Source organism: Podarcis vaucheri (assembly GCF_965113315.1).
Source record: "Podarcis vaucheri genome assembly, chromosome: 1".
NCBI lineage: Eukaryota > Metazoa > Chordata > Lepidosauria > Squamata > Lacertidae > Podarcis > Podarcis vaucheri.
Genome location: NC_138759.1, coordinates 32,549,928 through 32,568,819, shown reverse-complemented (window position 1 = coordinate 32,568,819; position 18,892 = coordinate 32,549,928). Strand labels below are relative to the sequence as shown.

Sequence of the window (18,892 nt, the reverse complement as noted above, 5' to 3'; positions counted from 1 at the left end):
CTGCAGCCGCCCACGCAAACCGCGAAGCAGATGGGGGTGCGGGGCATAGCTGTCAACTTTTCCCTTTTCTTGCGAGGAATCCTATTCGGAATACGGGAATTTCCCTTAAAAAAAGGAAAACGTTGACAGCTTTGGTCCAGTGTGATTAACTAAGGGAAGTTCTCAGAAGGAAAGTTTCGTGTCCAGTTCTGCCCTTGCAGCCCCACTTCCCAGAGCACAGCCCTCCTTGTTCGAGGGCTCGCCTCTGCAAATGCTTTTGAGGGAAACGTACACGACTGCAGGAATGGAAGATGCAGGGCAAGATCTGGAGCCTACAGAGATAGAAAAAATAGAGTGACAACTTGTTTAATGGAGAGGGGTTCTCCTGGAGCTATATATACATATATGCTACAGTTAGAAAGATATTTTTTGAGTGTGTGTTTTGCTTGAGGGAGGAACAGCACGCTGGCACAAGCACAGCCACTACTGCTGCCCATTTGCTTCATTTGCGCTCCGGCAGAGGCTAAAAGCGGCCTTTGCAATCGACTCGGAAGCTGGACTCCGCGTGCTCCTCTTCACTCTACGCCGGCTGCCGCTCTCCTCGCCCTCTGGGCCGTTCCGCTCCCCGACTTCTCCTCGCCCCGCCCTCCCTTTGTGCTTCGGGGAGCCGCGATTGGTACAGCCCGTCGCGCCCTGCCTCTTTCTCGAGCCGCGGTTGGTCGATCCCAGGCTGCATCCGGCCTCTGCCGGGCCTGCTTCCGGTGTGCGCCCTGGGGCTCTTCCTGCCGCCTCTGCCGCCGCCTCCGCGATGCTGCTTCTTTCTCTGGCCCGGGCTCGCTGCCTCAACCGGGCGCTGGGGCGCTCCTTCTGCGCCGCTCGGCAGGTACCGCCTCCCGCAGGGGAAGACGGAGGGGCAGGTGGTGGGCTGGGGCTGCCGCGAAGGGGCTGACGGGCACCAAGGGCAACGGGGGGACGCAGGGCGGCGAGGCGGGGGAGGCCGCAGTCGTGCCCGGGGGAAGGCTGCCTCGCCCGGCTGCCTCTTGCCCGTGGCTAACGGAAGGCTCCGAAGGGGCTGCTGGAGGCGAGCGGGGAGCGGCTCTTCTCTTGGGGCGCCTCCCGTTGCCTCCGGGCCCTGCCCGTTTTCAGGGCGAGGCGAGGTCAGGCATGGAACTGAACGGCGGCCGTCGGAGCCCAAGGCCGGCAGGGGATCCTGCCGGGCGTGAAGGTGGCTCTGAAGGTTGAAGCGCAGCGCGACAGCTTGGCGGCGCCTAATATAACGCGGGTCTCTTGTGTCTCTGTATCGGCGGGTATCGTCCCCCTACAGCATCCTAGGCGGTAACGGCGAAGGGTTGTTGAGCAGGTGTGACCCCGGTTGACCTCGCACCGCGGATGACTGCAACGATGCCCCTCTCCGCTCTGCCCGGAACCAGGGGTCACTTGCTTCGGTGCCGCACAGCGCATTTGTCTTGTCTAGTCGGAATGTTTATGCATGACGGGATCCTCGTTAATGATCGTCCGTGGCTTTGGGTGTTGCAAATAATTGCCCCCCCCCCCCAGTTTTAACCTGTGTGGTAACGGGCCGCCAAGATAAAGTGCCACTGTCTTATCACCAGCTGGCATGGGACAATATCTCTGTTTTGCAGCAATTATCTGGTTACATCCTAATTAACTGTAATTAACATTCAGCCATCACAGTTTCCCATTTTCTTCTTTATTACTCTGTTTGGGATGGATAGATTTGAGCATTTTTTTCTGTGAGAAAGAATAACAAAAAGTAAAATACCTGTTGGGGCATGGTAAGTAGGAGCAATTCAAACCAGGCAGGCACACTGGCATATTTCCAGTGTAAATTAAGCTGCATCATAATTGCTCTTGGCTGGATCATTTTCTGCTCTTCCATTGACTCGTATGGGGTGGATTTTAGTCACACCTGCAATTTTGGTGGTGTAGGTACACTGAACCCTATACAGGATCAGTGATTGAAGGGAATTAGGATGCAATGTTTGCCCCTCTTCCTGACCTTGACATACCCATTTTTGGCCTCAACAGTGGTGTAACTTCTGCCAACTTAACACTTTCAGCTAATGTAAGTAGATATGCCAGAGTAAGTCCTTCATGTCAGCTCATTTGGACAGCAGGGAGGGAGTGTTGGGAAATATGCCACATCGTAACCTCCTCTATTCAGTATATCTGTGAGTTAGGATTGCACAGTCAGTCTGACTGAAAGCATTTGACTTTGAAACACAGTTAACTAAAAGGCCAGTGGGAGAACTTGGATCAAGAAAGGCTGTTGTAGTTACAGTATGTCAAATAAGGAAGAACAAAGGAACTTGAAAGGTCAGATTTGAGTGTTGGGGTTAAAGGAAAGAAGAACTGAAGCAATGGACAAATTTAGCATTGTAAAAACGAAAGGCAGGAATATAAGATGAATTCAAAGTTATTGATTTGAATGATGGGAAGTTTGGATTCAGTATATGTCCAGTTGAGAAGAAATGTATGGGAAACGTATTTGCAAGATGAGTACTTCATTCCAGAGAAGAACTCTGAAGGTGCTGAATTAGTGACTACCTCACTATTGAATCTTTTGGCGAGAGGAGCAGCAAAAATGTATCAGCGAGCTGCCTACACCTTGAAGGAACAGCTGAAAGGAGTAGCTGAACATGGAAGGTCTTAAAAATTTGTGGACAAAACATTCTCAGAAAGAGTGTATAAAGCTTTCAAGGTAGCAGAATAAATGAGGAACTTGCTGTGCCGTAAATTGGGGAGGAGGTAGCTGAGAAGGAAAAGACACAAGGTCTTAGTTCACAATAATCAGGTTATCATAGCATAAGAACATAACAGCCTTCTGGATCAAAACAGAGTCCCATCTAGTCCATCATCCTGTTTTCACATTGGTCATCCTGATTCCTATGGGAAGTCTGTAATCAGCCATAAGTGCAACAGTACTCACAAAGAATTGTAAAATATGCTGACAACCAATGTCATGGAACTATTTCAGCAGAGTTCAGCTTTCTCCTACTAAGGTTTTTAGGGCATCTCCACTTTCACTGTCACTATCCAGAGAGAAGTGTCCCACATTAGTTCTCTCTATCCCACCACGTTTCCATTGTGCCCACCATATCTATGTTCTCCCTCCCTGGGAACGGGTCCCTTTTAAGGAATAGTGTTTCTCTTTACCAGAGTAATTCTCTGAACTATACTCTGTGATAGCAGAATAGCTGTGTATACAACACCCTTACCCTGCCCTTGAAGGCCTTGCCCACCAACATCACTTCCCTCCCTACGTTAGCAACTTTGGCCTTGAACAAACATATTCCCTGAGACCCAGGAGTTCATCAAAAGATTTAGTTTAGTTCCTGGGAATGAGGATTTCTGTCAGGAATGAACAGTGTGGAGGTTAAGTGGGGACTGAGGTGAGGATAGGAGTAGATTTTTTAAAAGAACTGAACCAAAAACTCAACATTTAGCTTTGAGTGAAGATGAATAGGGTTAGGGGACAAGCTCAGTGTTTCCTTAAAATGCACCTGTTGCCCCCATTTTAAGGACCCCTGTAAGATCAGCCAGCTAGAACATGACATTACTTTACTGCCCCTGAACCAGGCATCTTTACTTTTGCAATATCTATAGAAAAACACACATGTGACATCTGAACAACAAACAGAGCAGTGACCTATATTGTATTTTCCTCATGTATACCACATTATAATCTGTCTCCTTGCTAATCATGTATGCATCTTACCCACTACTTTCTAGACTTTGCTTCATCTAGGGCCAGAAAACTTTTTTCTCTTAAAACGATGATATTTCAAGTGAGAAATAAAAAGAACTGACATATGTACACACAAGCATTGCTATGGAATTCGTGTATTCTAAGGGTGGGTGGATGTGTCTGTCATGTTGCATAGAGTAAACATAGCCTTTGATTCAGAATGCCATGTAATCTTGGAAGTTTGGTGTTTGGCATAAAGATTACATGGATAACAACAGGAGCCAAGATTGATCAGAACCTTGCCATTTAGATTTGCGTCACCATATCCGCCCCCTCAAACAAACATTTAAGAAGTGTTTTAATGTGTGAATAGCAATGTAGTCATGTTCATTTTGTTTCTTCTATGATTTGTTGGGATGATATGATGTGATATTAAATGATCTGTTTGTTACTCCTGGTGTGAGTAAAGTTATTTGGTAGAATATAATATATATCACAAGTTTTTTGTCACAGCCAAGTGTGACATGAATGCAGGGCTGGTTTCTTCCAATCTCATTTTTGTTACATTTTATAAATTTATATCGAGACTGGTAAGCCATATAACATGAAGCTCCAGTCCCATCAAGGAGTTCTGGTGGGTATACTGAGAAGGATAGAGTAGTAGCCACTACTATTCAGTCTCCTTGTGCTATGCACTGCTTGTTCCATATTTCATGTTGTAAAATATATCTGGGCTGTGACTTTTCTGAACCTAGGAATCTGTGCTGTGCAATCAGGATAATACTGAAAAAAATGAACTCAGTGTAATAACCAGAAGCTAAAATCATTAGCTGAAAATGAGTTTACAAATTATGTAGCTCATCAGAATAGGAATTTCTGCCTCGTTACAGTTAATCATGCTACTGTGCTCAGGGAGCTTTATCTAGTCAGTATATGTCCTCTCAGCAATCTTTTGAAGTAAGCTATGATGATTTCCATTTTACTGACATGGGATTGATGCTGTTCGTGGATAAACAAGCATTTGAACTCATGCTTTCCACCTCATCACACTCACTGGGTGATATCCAGCGATGTCATGCACAGAGTAGACCCATTTAAACCAATTGACAAGATTTCAATGGATCTACTTGTATGACTAGCATTGGCTATCATCCATTTTTTTCATTATATCCCATTGTTTGTACAGGCTTACCTGATGAAATCAAAAGATGAAATCAAAAGCCAGAGGCAGTGCTCACCTTAATTAAACCATTAGGCTTCATAGTAATTCAAATGGGAAGACTATGCATATTAATTGCCTGTAATCGCGAGTTTGATCCTGTTACCCCATTTTGCAATATGTAGCTGTCATACCTCAATATTTAGCCATCATATTATATAAGAGAGAGACATACAAGGTTTCGAGAACCTTTCTCTCTTGCTCATTGAAGTTGCAACCCTGTACACATTTACATGGGAATAAGTCCCATTGAAGTTGGTGGGGCATATTCTAAGTAGGTGTGTAGGATTGCATTGAAGGCTGTGCATTTTGTGAACATAAAGGAGAACTGCAAACAAGCAAAATAATAATAATGATCTCCTGTATTTATGGATACCTTATTTTATGGATGCCTTTTTCCTGTGGATGAAAAATACTTGAAAGCGTAATGCATTCGTTGCGATTCCTGCATTGCAGGGGGTTGGGCGAGATGAACCCCATGGTCACTTTCGGCTCCACAGTTCTGATATTAACTTGGGGCTACTTTCTCTGACAAACTACGGTAGTCACACCTTGCTGATGAGAAGAGGTGTCATTGTAGCCTACGGAATCTGAAAACAGTGTATTTATTCTCTACTTTGGAATGTAGAATAGTGTGGAAAGGTGACTCTGCCTTGAGTTACTCATGACTTATTTTTTTGTATTGGTGATTGTATAATATTTCTCTTCAGCAGGGGAACTGTCCACAGGGGAAACATTCGCTCTCTGGTGAGTTGATGATGATGATGATGATGATGATTAGGTGTCTTTTATTATTATTAGGTGTCTTGTCTGTTTCATAATCACCGTGACAAGGGAAATCTAATGAAAACCTGGTTAAAAACTATAGTACATTCATACTTTTTTCTTTAAAGCCACAAGTGGTTTTAAAAGTAGTTAAAGATTAAAGAAACTGAGAGATGAATTCCATGTTTACCTATGATATGTTAAAACAAGCTATGTAGCATAAATGACCAGCTCGCTCAACCAACAGATTTGTGTACAAATTAGAATATTTGAAAATGACCATAATACAGAGTCAGCATAATCACCAATGAACTCCATTTTTAACCTTCCTTGGCAGCTCCCACATTAAAGGATAGATAAATGATTCCTGTTTCCTGCCCAGATACTCAGGATATGTAGGTGGATGAGCACAGTATTTTTAACCTACACCAGTTTGATAAGTTTGAAAAAGTAGAGGTGCTCTGATGCATTTCCCATTCACTTAAGGAGGTTTATGCAAAAGGAGTTCTGTATGAATTATGTTCGAAATACATAATTTAGAGAACTGTAGGTTGCCTTGCAAGAGATCTTAGAGGTGATTTTGATGTAACTTTTTGGCTCAGATAATAAGATGATCCCAAGCGCCCAAACATGTTGAAACTCACATCAGAATAAGTTAGCCCTCATGACTTTACAGGGAGAATTTCTAAGATGGATCCAATAAGTATTTGGAGTCTTGTTCATGATGATTGTTCTGGAAAAAAGACTCTTGGGATCGCCCATTCTGGCATAATTTGACACTGTATAAATTATTTTAGGAACGCTGTGCAATTAATTGGAATTTATTGAACACTTCCCCAAAAATGGCTCCTTTTAGAAATCATATGTTGTAAACATATTTGTTCTTTATCAAAAAAAAGGGAAGGAGCACAGGGTATGCAAATTTTTCTAAACATTTCTCCCCAGATGCAGATGAATTGAATGATTCTGGATGTTGTGGTGGTAGAGGAAATGCTACAAAATAAATTAAATGAATGCAGAGATCTTGTGTTAGTGTCTTTTCCATTTCTTGATAGATATTAATCTTGCCCACCTCACTGGCCAACACTTAGCTTTCGGATACTGGGGCTGCTATTAATCCTTTATAAAAAAACAGATAAAGGACTAAGTTGTTGAGGACTAGGATAATGGTGTGGAGACTTTTGCATGTCAATGATAATTGACAGCTGCTATTTTTACCTTTATAACATTTATTAAACAAATTTGTCTTAGTACACGTTACTGTAATAAGTGATATAATGTAAACAGATTTCTGATTGAAGTGCTTTCTGCTTTACAGGTGTCTCTCGATGCCAGGGGTTAGCTTATGCCAACAGCAGGAAGCATTTGTAAGTATTCAACTGTAAATAAATGTAAATAGTCAGTATGTTGTGACTATTTGCATGGATTGAGAGTAGCTGCTACAACCCCAGTTCCTAGTTACTGTATTGTCAGAGAGGGGTAGCTGCATTCTCTGTGTCCAAATTATCCCAGACCAGAGTAATCCACATTCTGCACCAAGAGTAGAAGAATTCTTGAACTGTATAAATTACCTGATTTGAATCAATTTATATATTTGCATATTTTGCATAATTTGTTCTGGAGGGGGAACAAGCTAGGTAGAATCCCAGAAATATGATCTTCCTTGATTGTTGAATGCCTCAAAATAGACTCCCTTAGGTGCTATGCAGAATGTCATCTGCCCCGATGAGCATGTTAATTGTCAGGGCTGCTGACTGACAACCCAGTCAAGTCAGGCCAACAGATGCAAAATCTGTACTGCTTCTTGCTGGCCTTTAGTTGATCTCTTGTTTCTTGCTCTCCAGGGTAAATGGCTCCCGTGTGTTCACTGTCCGTTATTTCAGAACCACCACAGTGTGCAGTAAGTACCTGAGATGACTGCAACTGGCGGAAGCCTTCTCTGCCTGCACATTCCCTTCCAACCTTGTTCCTCAACTGATTCTTAGTCTAAACTAAGGAGTACAAAATGCAGGAATACAAAGTAATAGACTGGAATTGTGTTTTTTCTTTGTCATACTACAGGTGGTTTTGATGTAGTGTAGGTTGGACTCTAGTATATTATGTCCCTTACTGGTCGCTCCCCCCCCCCCTCAAGTGTCTCAGTTGAAGCATGATTATTAGTATGTCACCTGTGTAAAGGATGCTCTGCAAAATAATATAAACTAAAAAAAAGCCTGTTCCTTGTCCTGAGAAGCTTATGATTTGTTTCAACAGTTTGGGAAATAATGGAGAGGCAAGAGTAAGTATAGAAATATGTCCTGAATCTACTGCAAAATGACCCCAATGTTCTACTTTTATGGAAGAGGGAGAACATTCTACCTGAGGAGGCAGATTTTAAGGAGAAAGGAGAGATGACACTGTTCTGGTTTCCACGTAATGCTAAACCACGACTTATTAAACTATAATTTAGCCTTAGGTGTGAGTCCAGCCCAGCAGCTTCTGTGGTTTACTGCCAACAAACAACAGTCTAAAGCCATTGTTTGTCATTGGCTTACAGACCTTCGTTTCTTTCAGTTAAGTTTAGTGTGCTGTGTGAACCCAGCTCCCTTCCTTAACCATGGTTTGCTTGACCACCTCACCCCAAATGCTCATCAAAGACACAAGGCAAGAGCAGCTGGGAAACAAATCAAACTTCAGAGAAGAAAACCATGGTTTGTTTTATCATCTGTGGGATGACAAACCATGGCTTGTGTGTGAATAGGTCAGTGTAGATGCTCTCGGAGGTGTTTCTAGATATAAGAGGTTTCTAATAATGCTGTTTGTCCATAGACATTCCAGAATCTAAAATGACTGATTATGAAGGCTTTTACTACATGCAGATATACATTTCTTCTACAGGGGAAGAAGTTGTTACAGTGAACACACCAGCATTTGCAGAATCAGTCACAGAGGGAGATGTCAGGTGGGAGAAAGGTAAGAGGCAGCTTTTTTGTCTTCTATGGTTTTCTTGGTCTGTTGTGGGAATACACTAAAGTCGTAATTGGTGAAAGGAGCTCTGGACACACTTATTCGATAGGTGAAAATTGACCAAACTAATTAAAGATTGAAAGGTCAATGTAAGTCCTCTATGAGGTATGTAATGTCCAGACCCTTATTATGATCTTGCAAGTCCTCCGGCATATATGTAAGAATTGAGACTCTCTGCGAGGCATTGATGTGAGCTTTAAGAGTTCCCTTACTTAGGGTGGTTCTTTTCATTTTTAGCTGTGGGTGACACAGTAGGAGAAGATGAAGTGGTATGTGAGATTGAAACAGACAAGGTAAACGTCCTATTTTTCTTGTATAATTAGAAACGCCAGATGATGTATTCAGTTATGCGTGGTGTGCGGAAAATAGAGAAAATGCCAATTGTAGGAAACAGGATGCCCGACTAGATAGGCCTTTTGGTCTGATTCAGCAATGTTGCTCTTATGGGGTAGTTTCTTGATGCTCTCCAGAGTGGAGGTGGGTAAGCTAAAGACAACAGAAGACCACAAAACCTGGGAAAGGGGCACTCTTCTAGCTTTTGACTCGAAAAACTTGCTTGTTTTCAACTATGCCTGCTGGGAGCTTGCATGTCCTCCACCATTCTCAGATTGAGAGTGAATCAGTTTTTATACTGGAGAGGGAGAGGCTTATTAGTAAATGCCATACCACTGGCTTCCTCTGGGGGCTCTGGACAAGCAGTACAGTTGATACAAATAAATAACTGTACTGTTCCTTCTTGTGATGAAATGCAGAGTTGATTTCCAGTGAAATATGTATACCCCCAAGATGTAATATCTCCATGGTGCTGTTTCTTTGCATGATTTCTGCAGAAAGGCCAATCCCATTCATGTATCATTCATTCCTCTTCAAGGGATAGTCCCATTTACTTAACATATTTTCTTTTGATGATTAGAGGAGAGCTCATTTGTGTTTTATCTGCAGACATCTGTGCAGGTTCCAGCTCCGGCAGCTGGCGTAATTGAAGCACTTCTAGTTCCTGATGGGGGGAAAGTGGAAGGAGGTACACCTTTGTTTAAACTCAGGAAAACCGGAGGTAAGTTGGGACCAGCCATGTCTGCTTCTTACACTGTCACAGCTGCGACAATGATGGGCTTTGCTGCAAAAATAAAGAATCCGTATCTGAATGCTGTAACTAGACTGAATTGTCCAAATTCAACTTGACTTGCATAATTTGGCAGGGGGAAAATCACAGTAATTCCCTGCAAAACTTTATGGGCAATGTGTAAAAATATAAGGGTTTGTGATTTATTGAAAGATAGATGGATAGAAAGAGGCAGGTTCTTTGAGGGAGGGGTGGGATGTGGGAACAGGTGACTCATGCAGTTACTACATTTGTTCCCATGGAAGCACCACACTGAGGAACCCTGCTCTAGACTCTTGTCAGTCAGCCCTTAGTAAATGTTAGACCTGGGAACAGGGCCTCAGTTGCTAATCTCAAAGCCTCGAGCAAATTAGTGTGGGTATACACAATGCCAGATGCAACCTGGTAGCAAACCATTTTAAGGCTTTAAAGGTCGCCACCAGCACTTTCGGTTAGTTTCCAAACTCAGCTTTTAAAAGAACCTAATCTATGGAACTTGCTGCTTCCTGAGCCTGCTGCCTCTGTGCATAGCTATACCATTTCACAAGTTTATTTTCTGGGTGCTAGCAGCCAATGAGACAAGTAAGCGCCGTCTTATTATATTAATATGGGCTCCTGACTCAAAAGGGTACTTTTCTCAAAGATACTGAAAGAGCCTTCTTGGATGGTCTGTGGAAAAAATGCACCTCTTGGATTCTGTCTGCCTGTGCAACTGCCTTTCTCAATTCTTCTGTTTAGCTGCACCTGCCAAGGCCAAACCAGCAGCAGCCCCTGCACCAGAACCGGCAGCGCCTCCTCCTCCTGCAGCAGCAGCACCTGCCCCTGCAGCACAGATTCCCACTACGATGCCTCCGGTGCCCCCTGTGTCATCACTCCCTGTGGATTCTAAACCAGGTGAGACCAAGACCATCTCTAATCCCCCTTAACCAACCTCCTTCCACCTGCATAAGCAGGGAGTTATTCCGAACTGGAGACTGCAGAACTGTCCACAGGAGAGTGTTAAAGAACGTCCGCCTTGCTACCTAGCATGCATTAGGTATCATCTCTCAAATGCGTATTTCATCTCTACTTCAGATAGCCTTCGTGTTCATCCATTGCTTGCCAGGACATAAATCTTCTTCTCTCAGTCCCTTGACACATTTCTCTCCCCACCCCCCATTTTCTTTCAGTTTCTGCAGTAAAGCCAGCTGCAGCTGCTCCTGCGGCGGAACCCGGGGTCAGCAAAGGAGCCAGAGTGGAGCAAAGGGTAATTGGAAACTTCTTGCGCCTATGGGGCAGTGGATGAGGGTGATTGAGGCCGAGTGGGGACCATTCTTTTGCCTGAAAAACCTCCAATCTAAGCCTCATGAGATGCAGTGGTCAAGTTGTGTTGTACAGTGGTACCTCGGGTTACATACGCTTCAGGTTACATACGCTTCAGGTTACTTCTTGCTGGCCTTTAGTTGATCTCCACTAATCCATAAATACTACCTCAGGTTAAGAACTTTGCTTCAGGATGAGAAATTGTGCTCTGGCAGCGCAGCGGCAGCGGGAGGCCCCATTAGCTAAAGTGGTGCTTCAGGTTAAGAACAGTTTCAGGTTAAGAACAGACCCCCAGAACAAATTAAGTTCTTAACCTGAGGTACCACTGTACTATTCTGTGAGCAGTGGCTGAATACAGCAAAGTTTTTAGCTCATGAGCACTGCCTTTCCTACTTGTGTTATTCCTGGTAGTGATAGTCAGCAATGTAAATCCTTGTCAACGTCAGTTTGCAAAGCTACCTTTCCCCCATTACAGTCAAACCTCGGTTGTTGAACATAATCCGTTCCAGAAACCCGTTCGGCTTCCGAAATGTTTGACAACTGAGGCGTGGCTTCTGATTGATTGCAGGAGCTTCCTGCACCGAAGCGGAAGCCGTGTCAGACATTTGGGTTCCGAAAAACGTTTGGAAATCAGAGCATTTACTTCAGGGTTTTTGGCGTTTGGGAGCTGAAATGTTCCAAAACGGAAGTGTTCGGGATCTGAGGTTTGACTATATCTCTTTTTGTTCCACTTCAGGTGAAAATGAACAGGATGCGTCAACGCATTGCTCAGCGCCTGAAAGAGGCTCAAAATACATGTGCCATGCTGACTACCTTCAATGAAATTGATATGAGGTAAGGACCATATCTTCAATATGTGCAGGTAAGCCAAGATCTTTCCATGTTGCACTAAGAACAGGAACTTTGGCTCATTGGTGTGCATTGATCTTGTGTGTTTTGTCCTGGGATGAAGTGGTTTTAGCCAGCTCCTTGGTTGTATAGAGTTGAGGCTGTTTCTAAGCAAGGACTCAGCTGTGCAACCGGCCGAAAGGCTGGTCCTGGAGCTCTCGCCCAGCCTTAGCATCTCTCCTTGGCAGTTGGAGAACCAACTGTGTTCCATGAAGTGCGTTTGTGGGCTGAGCACTAATGGATTTGGGGAGGGGGAAGCTTATGTTTCAGCACATTAAGGAAAATGGTGCCCAAATCAAATTGCTCTATGAAATCCTATCCTGCTTCTTAAGACAAAACACGTAAATATTTGGTGCTTGGAATAATAAGGTTGGCAAAATAATCATGATTGGAGAGGAAATGCTGCAACTTACCTCATTTTAGAGGCTAATGGAGGTGTCGCTTTACTCTGGCCTTGGGCTCTTGTTGCAGTCAGTAATCTGCTTTGGATTGATTGTCCCCCGACTTGCAAGGGCTTAGGCCAAGGCCTTATGCCTCCCCACTGGGTGTCAGTGTCTGCTGTAAAGGCTTCTCATGATGGCTTCCTCCCCTCAAACCCTTGTATCTTGGGAGGCGGTAATGTCTTTGGATGGTAATCCTAGCTCTAAATAAGATTAGGCAAAGGAAAACAAACAGTCTAAACCCAAAGGGGCACTTGTACTTGCTAAAAACTGCCTCTCTAAAGCCATATTGTCTGGGAGGGGGAAGATGAAGGCTATTACTTCAATGCCTGCCTAGAATTGTCAAGACAAAGCTGTTCTGTTCAATTTGGGTAGCTGGCCTCTGTTCCAGTAAGTGAATGATGGTAACTGCTACTTTCTGTACTCTGATTGAGGGCATTTTAGAGTCATTGCATCAGAAGTCCTCCAACGTACATAGTCCCAAACTCATGTGCTTGTTAAGTGTGGCCAAACGAACAGGAGACATGGTTTACTTTTTAGATAGTCATAAACAAAACAAGGGTCAAATTCTGTCAGGATGGATGGAGCCTGCTGGAGGCAGAAGGTCCCCACTCATTTCCCATTATGCTTATTTTGAAGTTTGCTTTCACTGTGTCAATACTGAGCCCAAGAGACCACTAACCTGTCTACTCAGGCTTTGTGGTGCTCTCCAAGGTGTTGGGAAGATGTATTCTGTACTCTTATTGGCCAAACATGTGCCTATTGGAAGCCTTCAGACAAGATATGAGCATTCTGCCCCTTTATGATCACTAGGAACTGGTATTAAGAGGTATACAGCTTTCTGTTACTGGAAGCAGTAGATAGCTGTCATGGTTAGCTTTATCTCATCCTCTTTTAAAGCCATCAGAGTTAGTGGTCCTCACTGACATCTCGTGAGTGTGAAGTCCATAGTTTTGCTACGTGCACTGTGAAGAAGTTCCTTCTTCTAAATCTCCCAACAGCAGTGAAGAACCTATAACCAGCAGGCAAATCTAACATTTTATTCCTCCTTTGACCAGATGTGTGGTGGTTGTCCCCATAATTTAAATATCTATAGGAATTTTAAAGTGCCTGAAAGCTCATCATCACATGGGGATACTTTGAACAGCCATATGCATTTCAGCATAGTATGCAGTAGCTTGCTTTGGTGACACCCTGAGGGTAACATTAGTAATGGTTGTAAAGTAATGGCTGTTGTAAACTTTGTGGAGGGAGAGAAAATACTCCTGATATACTTCTCAGAGATCAGCCAGTCTATACTGCAGTGAAACTCTTTGTTGAAACTCTGATAACATTTCTTTTTAAAAAAAATATTAATAAATTGCAAGCCACTTTTGAAATAAGGGTTGAGCCACAAAGTAACTCTGGTCAGGAATGTGCTGCAGATCTGGTGTTTAAGTAGATACAGGAAGCAAGAACTTTCCTTTTCCTAGTAGTAAATGTTCTTCTGGTGGCTTTTTCAGTAACATCCAGGAAATGAGAGCCCGGCACAGGGACAACTTCCTGAAGAAGCACAATATGAAACTTGGCTTTATGTCTGCCTTCGTGAAAGCTGCAGCCTTTGCCTTGCAAGAGCAGCCTGTTGTAAATGGAGGTGAGAACAATGGGGCAGTGTTTCTGAGATGCCTGAGTGTCATGAGCAAGCCTCTGTGGAAGGTAGTACTATCAGACCTCATGATGAAGTCTCTGCACTTGTGCAAAGAAAAGCAACTGTGTTGTGACAAACCCTTTCATAGTGAAAGGATATTCACTTGGGCAGAAGTTGGTCTATGGAAAGAACTTGCATGCCCAACTCCTGCTGTTTCTTACCTTTTCCATGCATCTGTGTAAATGAGACAAGACTGCCTATTCCTCCAAACACACAGGACTTGAAGGAAAAAGAAAAGGTCAAGGCACTTGCTCCTTGCAAGGTGGTGACTGGCGGAAGCCTCGTGTTTCCTTTACACTTGGCAGATCAGCTTCCCTCCATTACTAATTTTTAGTGAATGGAAGGAAGAGATGGACTAAATCAATAAAGCTTGATTTTTGCTCCTGATTAGAGCCTTGACTCGTGATGCTGCTGTATGTAATAGCCTACTTTTCTTTCTCCATCTAGTGATAGACGATACTACCAAAGAGATTGTGTACAGGGAATATGTGGATATCAGTGTTGCCGTGGCGACTCCTAGGGTATGTATTGTGGGAACATGTATCTGGCTGATGCATGGGACATCATTTGGTTTGGTGTTCAGCTGTAAGAAATGAAAATTCAGAGACAAGCTTCTTGGCTTTGTCTAATCCTACAGCAGGGGAGGGTGCTTGTTCTTGTCCAAACTTCCAGGGTGGCATGGGGGATCAGTCATAGGCCTAGTGAGATACAGAGGTCATCAAATTTGACTGGGGAGGGGGTAGAGGAAGTAAGTCCCCCAATCCTGTTTTAGATACACCCATTGGCACCAGCTCCTAAGGGCCAAGGGAGTTCCACCCCCTCAATGTTCAGAGGGCGTTCAGCTCCGTCCCCTGGCTCCTCAAGATCTTGGGCTGCCTCAATCAGTTAGCGAAGATGGTACCTCTGGATACACACCTCTGTCCAGTGATGGCTTGCTCTATATTTGGCTCTTGTTGTCATGTTATGTATGTTGTGTTTGACTCAGAGATCTTTGTTTCTTTCAGGGTCTTGTGGTCCCTGTAATCAGAAACGTAGAAACAATGAACTTTGCTGACATTGAGCGAGCAATCAATGAGCTGGGGGAAAAGGTAATGTTTTGAGTGTAAAGGGTTCTCGAGGGTGAAAACGAGACACGCATCTTTCTTAAGGAGAATCAGAAGGGGGAAAGGGGAGTGTGACTAAGACAGTGGCAGGATGAAGGTTCTGGTTCAGTAATTTGACAAAAAGCTAAAGCCAACTGCAGAGTCTCCACTTCAAGAAGCCTTAAAATTCCAGGTCCAGATATATATCTAGCATTCAGTGCTGTGTGATACATCACCCGAAAACACTTGGCCGTTCTGACTAATAGATGTTGATCGACAAGTTTTCTGGAAGACAAATCTAACTTTTAACAAAGTGATCTCAACTAGTAGCCATCTCCATATCTGGTTGCAGTTCAAGAAAAAAACATATTGTTTATGGTAAATTTGCAAATAACATGAAACAGACTGGATTCAAGTTTGTCAACAGTAATGGAAGCATATTGTGGGGGGAGACGGAAACTCATTCTGCTGTGCCTTAAAGACATAGCACTTTATATGGTGGCACAGTGATGATAGTCCCTTCCATTGTATTGGAACCAAGTGTACCTGTATTCCTTTTTTTTTTTACACCCATAAATAATATGTTGGACATTGCTGTGGCAAAATAGGAACAACTCAATTTATTCTTATCCTTCTTAGAATTGCCATGTGTCGAAAAAGGTACATTCTGTTAGTCTTAAGCTACCCCAGCAAAAATCTAGCTATTGCTCTCTGTCTTGTGCTTTGATCAATCTGAATTTGATAGCACCCTCAACCTTGAAGATATTTATATGAACTTCAAAGGACTCCCCCTGTAACCTCAATATTTTAACTAGTCATTGGGGATTCTCAGATAACTTCTTGCCTTTGCTTAGTGTGGGGAGCTTTCTGAGGTGTTCACATGCTAGTGATACTGAGTATTTCTCTCTCTCTCCCCCCCCCCCCCCGTTTCAGGCCCGCAAGAATGAGCTTGCCATTGAGGATATGGATGGCGGTACATTCACCATCAGTAACGGCGGTGTATTTGGATCCCTGTTTGGGACGCCCATCATCAACCCCCCTCAGTCTGCTATCTTGGGCATGCATGGCATCTTTGACAGGCCTGTTGCTGTTGGAGGCAAAGTATGCACTGTATGGAAGGTTAAGGGGCTTAATGGGGCTTTTAAACGTTACCTTAGCTGCTGGCAAGCCACTTTTCTGTAACTGGCTCCTGCACAGTTGAGATGACGTGTAAATGACCAGGCTAGGTAGATAAGTCAATATATTATTATTGTTGTTGTTGTTGTTATTGTTATTTTATTATGCCGCCCACCTGACTGGGTTGCCTCAGCCATTCTGGGGGCTTCCAGAAATATATCAAAACCCAATAAAACATCAGATATTAAAAACTTGCCTATACAGGCCTGCCTTCAGTGTCATAGAGTTGCTTCTGTCCCTTGACATTGATGGCTGGGTGTTCCACAGGGCGGGCGCCACTACTGAGAAGGCCCTCTGCTAGCTTCTGTGTAACTTAAATGTTACACAATGAGGGAAATGCCAGAAGGCCCTCGGAGCAGGACCTCATTGTCTAGGCTGAATGATGGGGTGGAGATGCTGCTTCAGGCAGCATCTTCCAGATGGCTAGAGTAATGTTTAAACGGGACCTTCCGTCTAGTAAAATAGAACCATAAAATTGTGGAGTTGGAAGTGACCCTGGGGGTCATCTAGTCCACCTCCCTGCATTGCAGGAATATGCTGCTGCCCCATACAGGGATTAAACCTGCAGCCTTGGCATTATCAACACCACACTCTAATCAACTGTCCAGTCTGATGATGAAGGAGAAGGAAGTGGATCAGGCTGAACTAGGAGCCCTGACAAGTGCAGCAGAAAAGGACCAACTGGAAGTTTTGACCGCTGTAAAATTATTCTGAGAAGATAGGGGAGTATTCTGGGTTCGAATTAGAGGGTGAATGTGTAGGGGAAAGGTTTGAAGAGTTTGTGTCAAATTATTAAGACATAAGAAAACTCCAGCTTGGGGTTATCCCAAACAGGTTTCACTTTCTTAGTTATGCAGGGCGCATGTAACTTAAAATGTAACTTGCTTAGGCTTTGAGGTACAGCGCCAAGTTGATTACAAAAGAAAATGTTCAGCTTAACAGTCTCTTTTTTCTTCCTTAGGTTGAGGTGCGCCCAATGATGTATGTGGCCCTGACGTACGACCACCGGTTGATTGATGGCAGAGAGGCGGTGACTTTCCTGCGCAAGATCAAGGCTGTGGTGGAAGATCCTCGTGTGCTGCTGCTTGACCTGTAAAGAACAGCAGCCCCCACCTGCCCCATCCAGTAGAGCAAGGACGCAGCAGCAGCAGATGGAACAGAGGACATTCAGGAATCAGCAGGGCTTCATTCCAGTCATCTCCTCCCCCTAGTGGCAGGAGGTGCTTTGAAAGGAACCCCCGAGGGTAGTGTGCCACCCACCTTTCCTGCCTCTTCCAAAGATGGTTCATTTTCTTCCCAGGGCAGACAAGCAGGTGTCATTACCTGTTCAGATGTAACCTACCATTTCCCCTCTTCTTGCTCCAAACAGACATAGCCTCATCTCTCTCTCTCCCTCTCGATCTTATGGGAACAGAAGCTGCCTGCTGTTTAGCTAGAGCTTCCCTCCTGAGCAGCTCTTGCACAGAAACTCAGCTTTAATTCAGTATCATTGCGGCAGCTGTTGGAGGGGAAAGGCTGGTCTCTGCTCCACTTGAAGGCTCTAGATCTTTGGAACAGCGAAGCTAGCCTGAGGCTCTCTAGGGCGATTCAGTTGCTGTGCCTGATCTTACATGCCTCCAGTAACGGAGAGTAAATCTGCACTCCAGCCACCTTGTGGGTTTTTTGACCTTAATGGGATGAGGCACTCCCAGGGGTTACTGCCTCCCCTGCCGTTATCTAGATCCTCTCCTAGTAGTGAGGGGCAGTTCTAAGGATTGTTTTCAGGGACCTTCCTCTGCCTCATCCCTTCCCAAGCAAGGAAGTGGCAGTAGCAGCTCTCTCCCTCTCCCACTTGGAAGTTGTTTCTTTCGTTCTAAGCCTCTGGTAGGGCAGAATGGGTGTCCCATCTCGCTGTCAGGTCCAGTTCAAGTTGACTGGCTGCTGGGGATTAGGGGGAGATGGCAACCTTCGGTGGCTGTCCTACGTTCCATCTAATCCTCACTGAATGGTTTTATCAACTTCGTGACTGCAATGGTATGGCAATGTAGGTTGGGACTAGGTTGTCTTGTGTGGCATGTATCCTAGCCTAAGGCTTGCTGGCTCATGGGGACATATCCTTAGTACAATAGCGTGCACATATATTGTTGAGTGAGAGGGTTGCTAGTGCCTGCAGGGTTTATTACTCTTGTTCGCCGCACAGAACTTGTAATTAAAGTATTTAACATGACAGATTTTAAACAAAATAAAACAAGGAAATTATGTGTGTGTGTGTATGCATGGGAGAAATGAAATACAGTGGGATGATACTTAGGGTAAGACATGTTTATAAGCAATTGAGGAACGCCTTCAAAGGAACAGAACCTGAGCTGAGTTTGCCCAAGTTTTTTCTGAGTTTAGTACAGATGGCATAAATTAGATAACTCACTTCTGGGTAACAGAACTGTCAGTGTATGTGATCTGCCTCATTCTAGATCAGTTCAGATGTAATGCCAAATCACGGGGGCTATGTGAACAAACTCTGTCTTACATGACCCCCCACCCCAGTCCATTCACTGTTA

General features: G+C 44.1%; 1 protein-coding gene across 2 annotated transcripts; it reads left to right on the top strand.

The window, feature by feature from the left end:
• Positions 1–713: 713 nt before the first annotated feature.
• DLST (dihydrolipoamide S-succinyltransferase) lies at positions 714–18,593 on the top strand. Of its 2 annotated transcripts, none has more exons than XM_082233683.1 (15): positions 714–862; positions 5,618–5,654; positions 6,991–7,039; positions 7,517–7,572; positions 8,550–8,624; positions 8,916–8,971; positions 9,621–9,732; positions 10,519–10,674; positions 10,950–11,026; positions 11,819–11,916; positions 13,913–14,043; positions 14,545–14,618; positions 15,102–15,185; positions 16,113–16,280; positions 17,317–18,593. In XM_082233683.1, exons 1-15 carry the CDS (start codon positions 788–790, stop codon positions 17,449–17,451), a joined length of 1,383 nt encoding a protein of 460 aa, XP_082089809.1. In that variant the 5' UTR covers positions 714–787; the 3' UTR covers positions 17,452–18,593. The 2 variants fall into 2 exon arrangements, with proteins under 2 accessions (XP_082089809.1, XP_082089810.1); XM_082233684.1 differs by having other exon boundaries at positions 734–862; positions 5,621–5,654.
• The last annotated feature ends 299 nt before the right edge of the window (positions 18,594–18,892 follow it).

What these genes read in the sequence shown, in the direction of transcription:
- DLST (XM_082233683.1), top strand. Translation starts at nt 788, where the DNA reads ATGCTGCTTCTTTCTCTGGCCCGGGCTCGCTGCCTCAACCGGGCGCTG. An exon ending in CCCTGTGGATTCTAAACCAG is followed by an intron (nt 10,675 to 10,949) that starts GTGAGACCAAGA and finishes ATTTTCTTTCAG; the next exon opens with TTTCTGCAGTAAAGCCAGCT. An exon ending in TTCAATGAAATTGATATGAG is followed by an intron (nt 11,917 to 13,912) that starts GTAAGGACCATA and finishes TGGCTTTTTCAG; the next exon opens with TAACATCCAGGAAATGAGAG.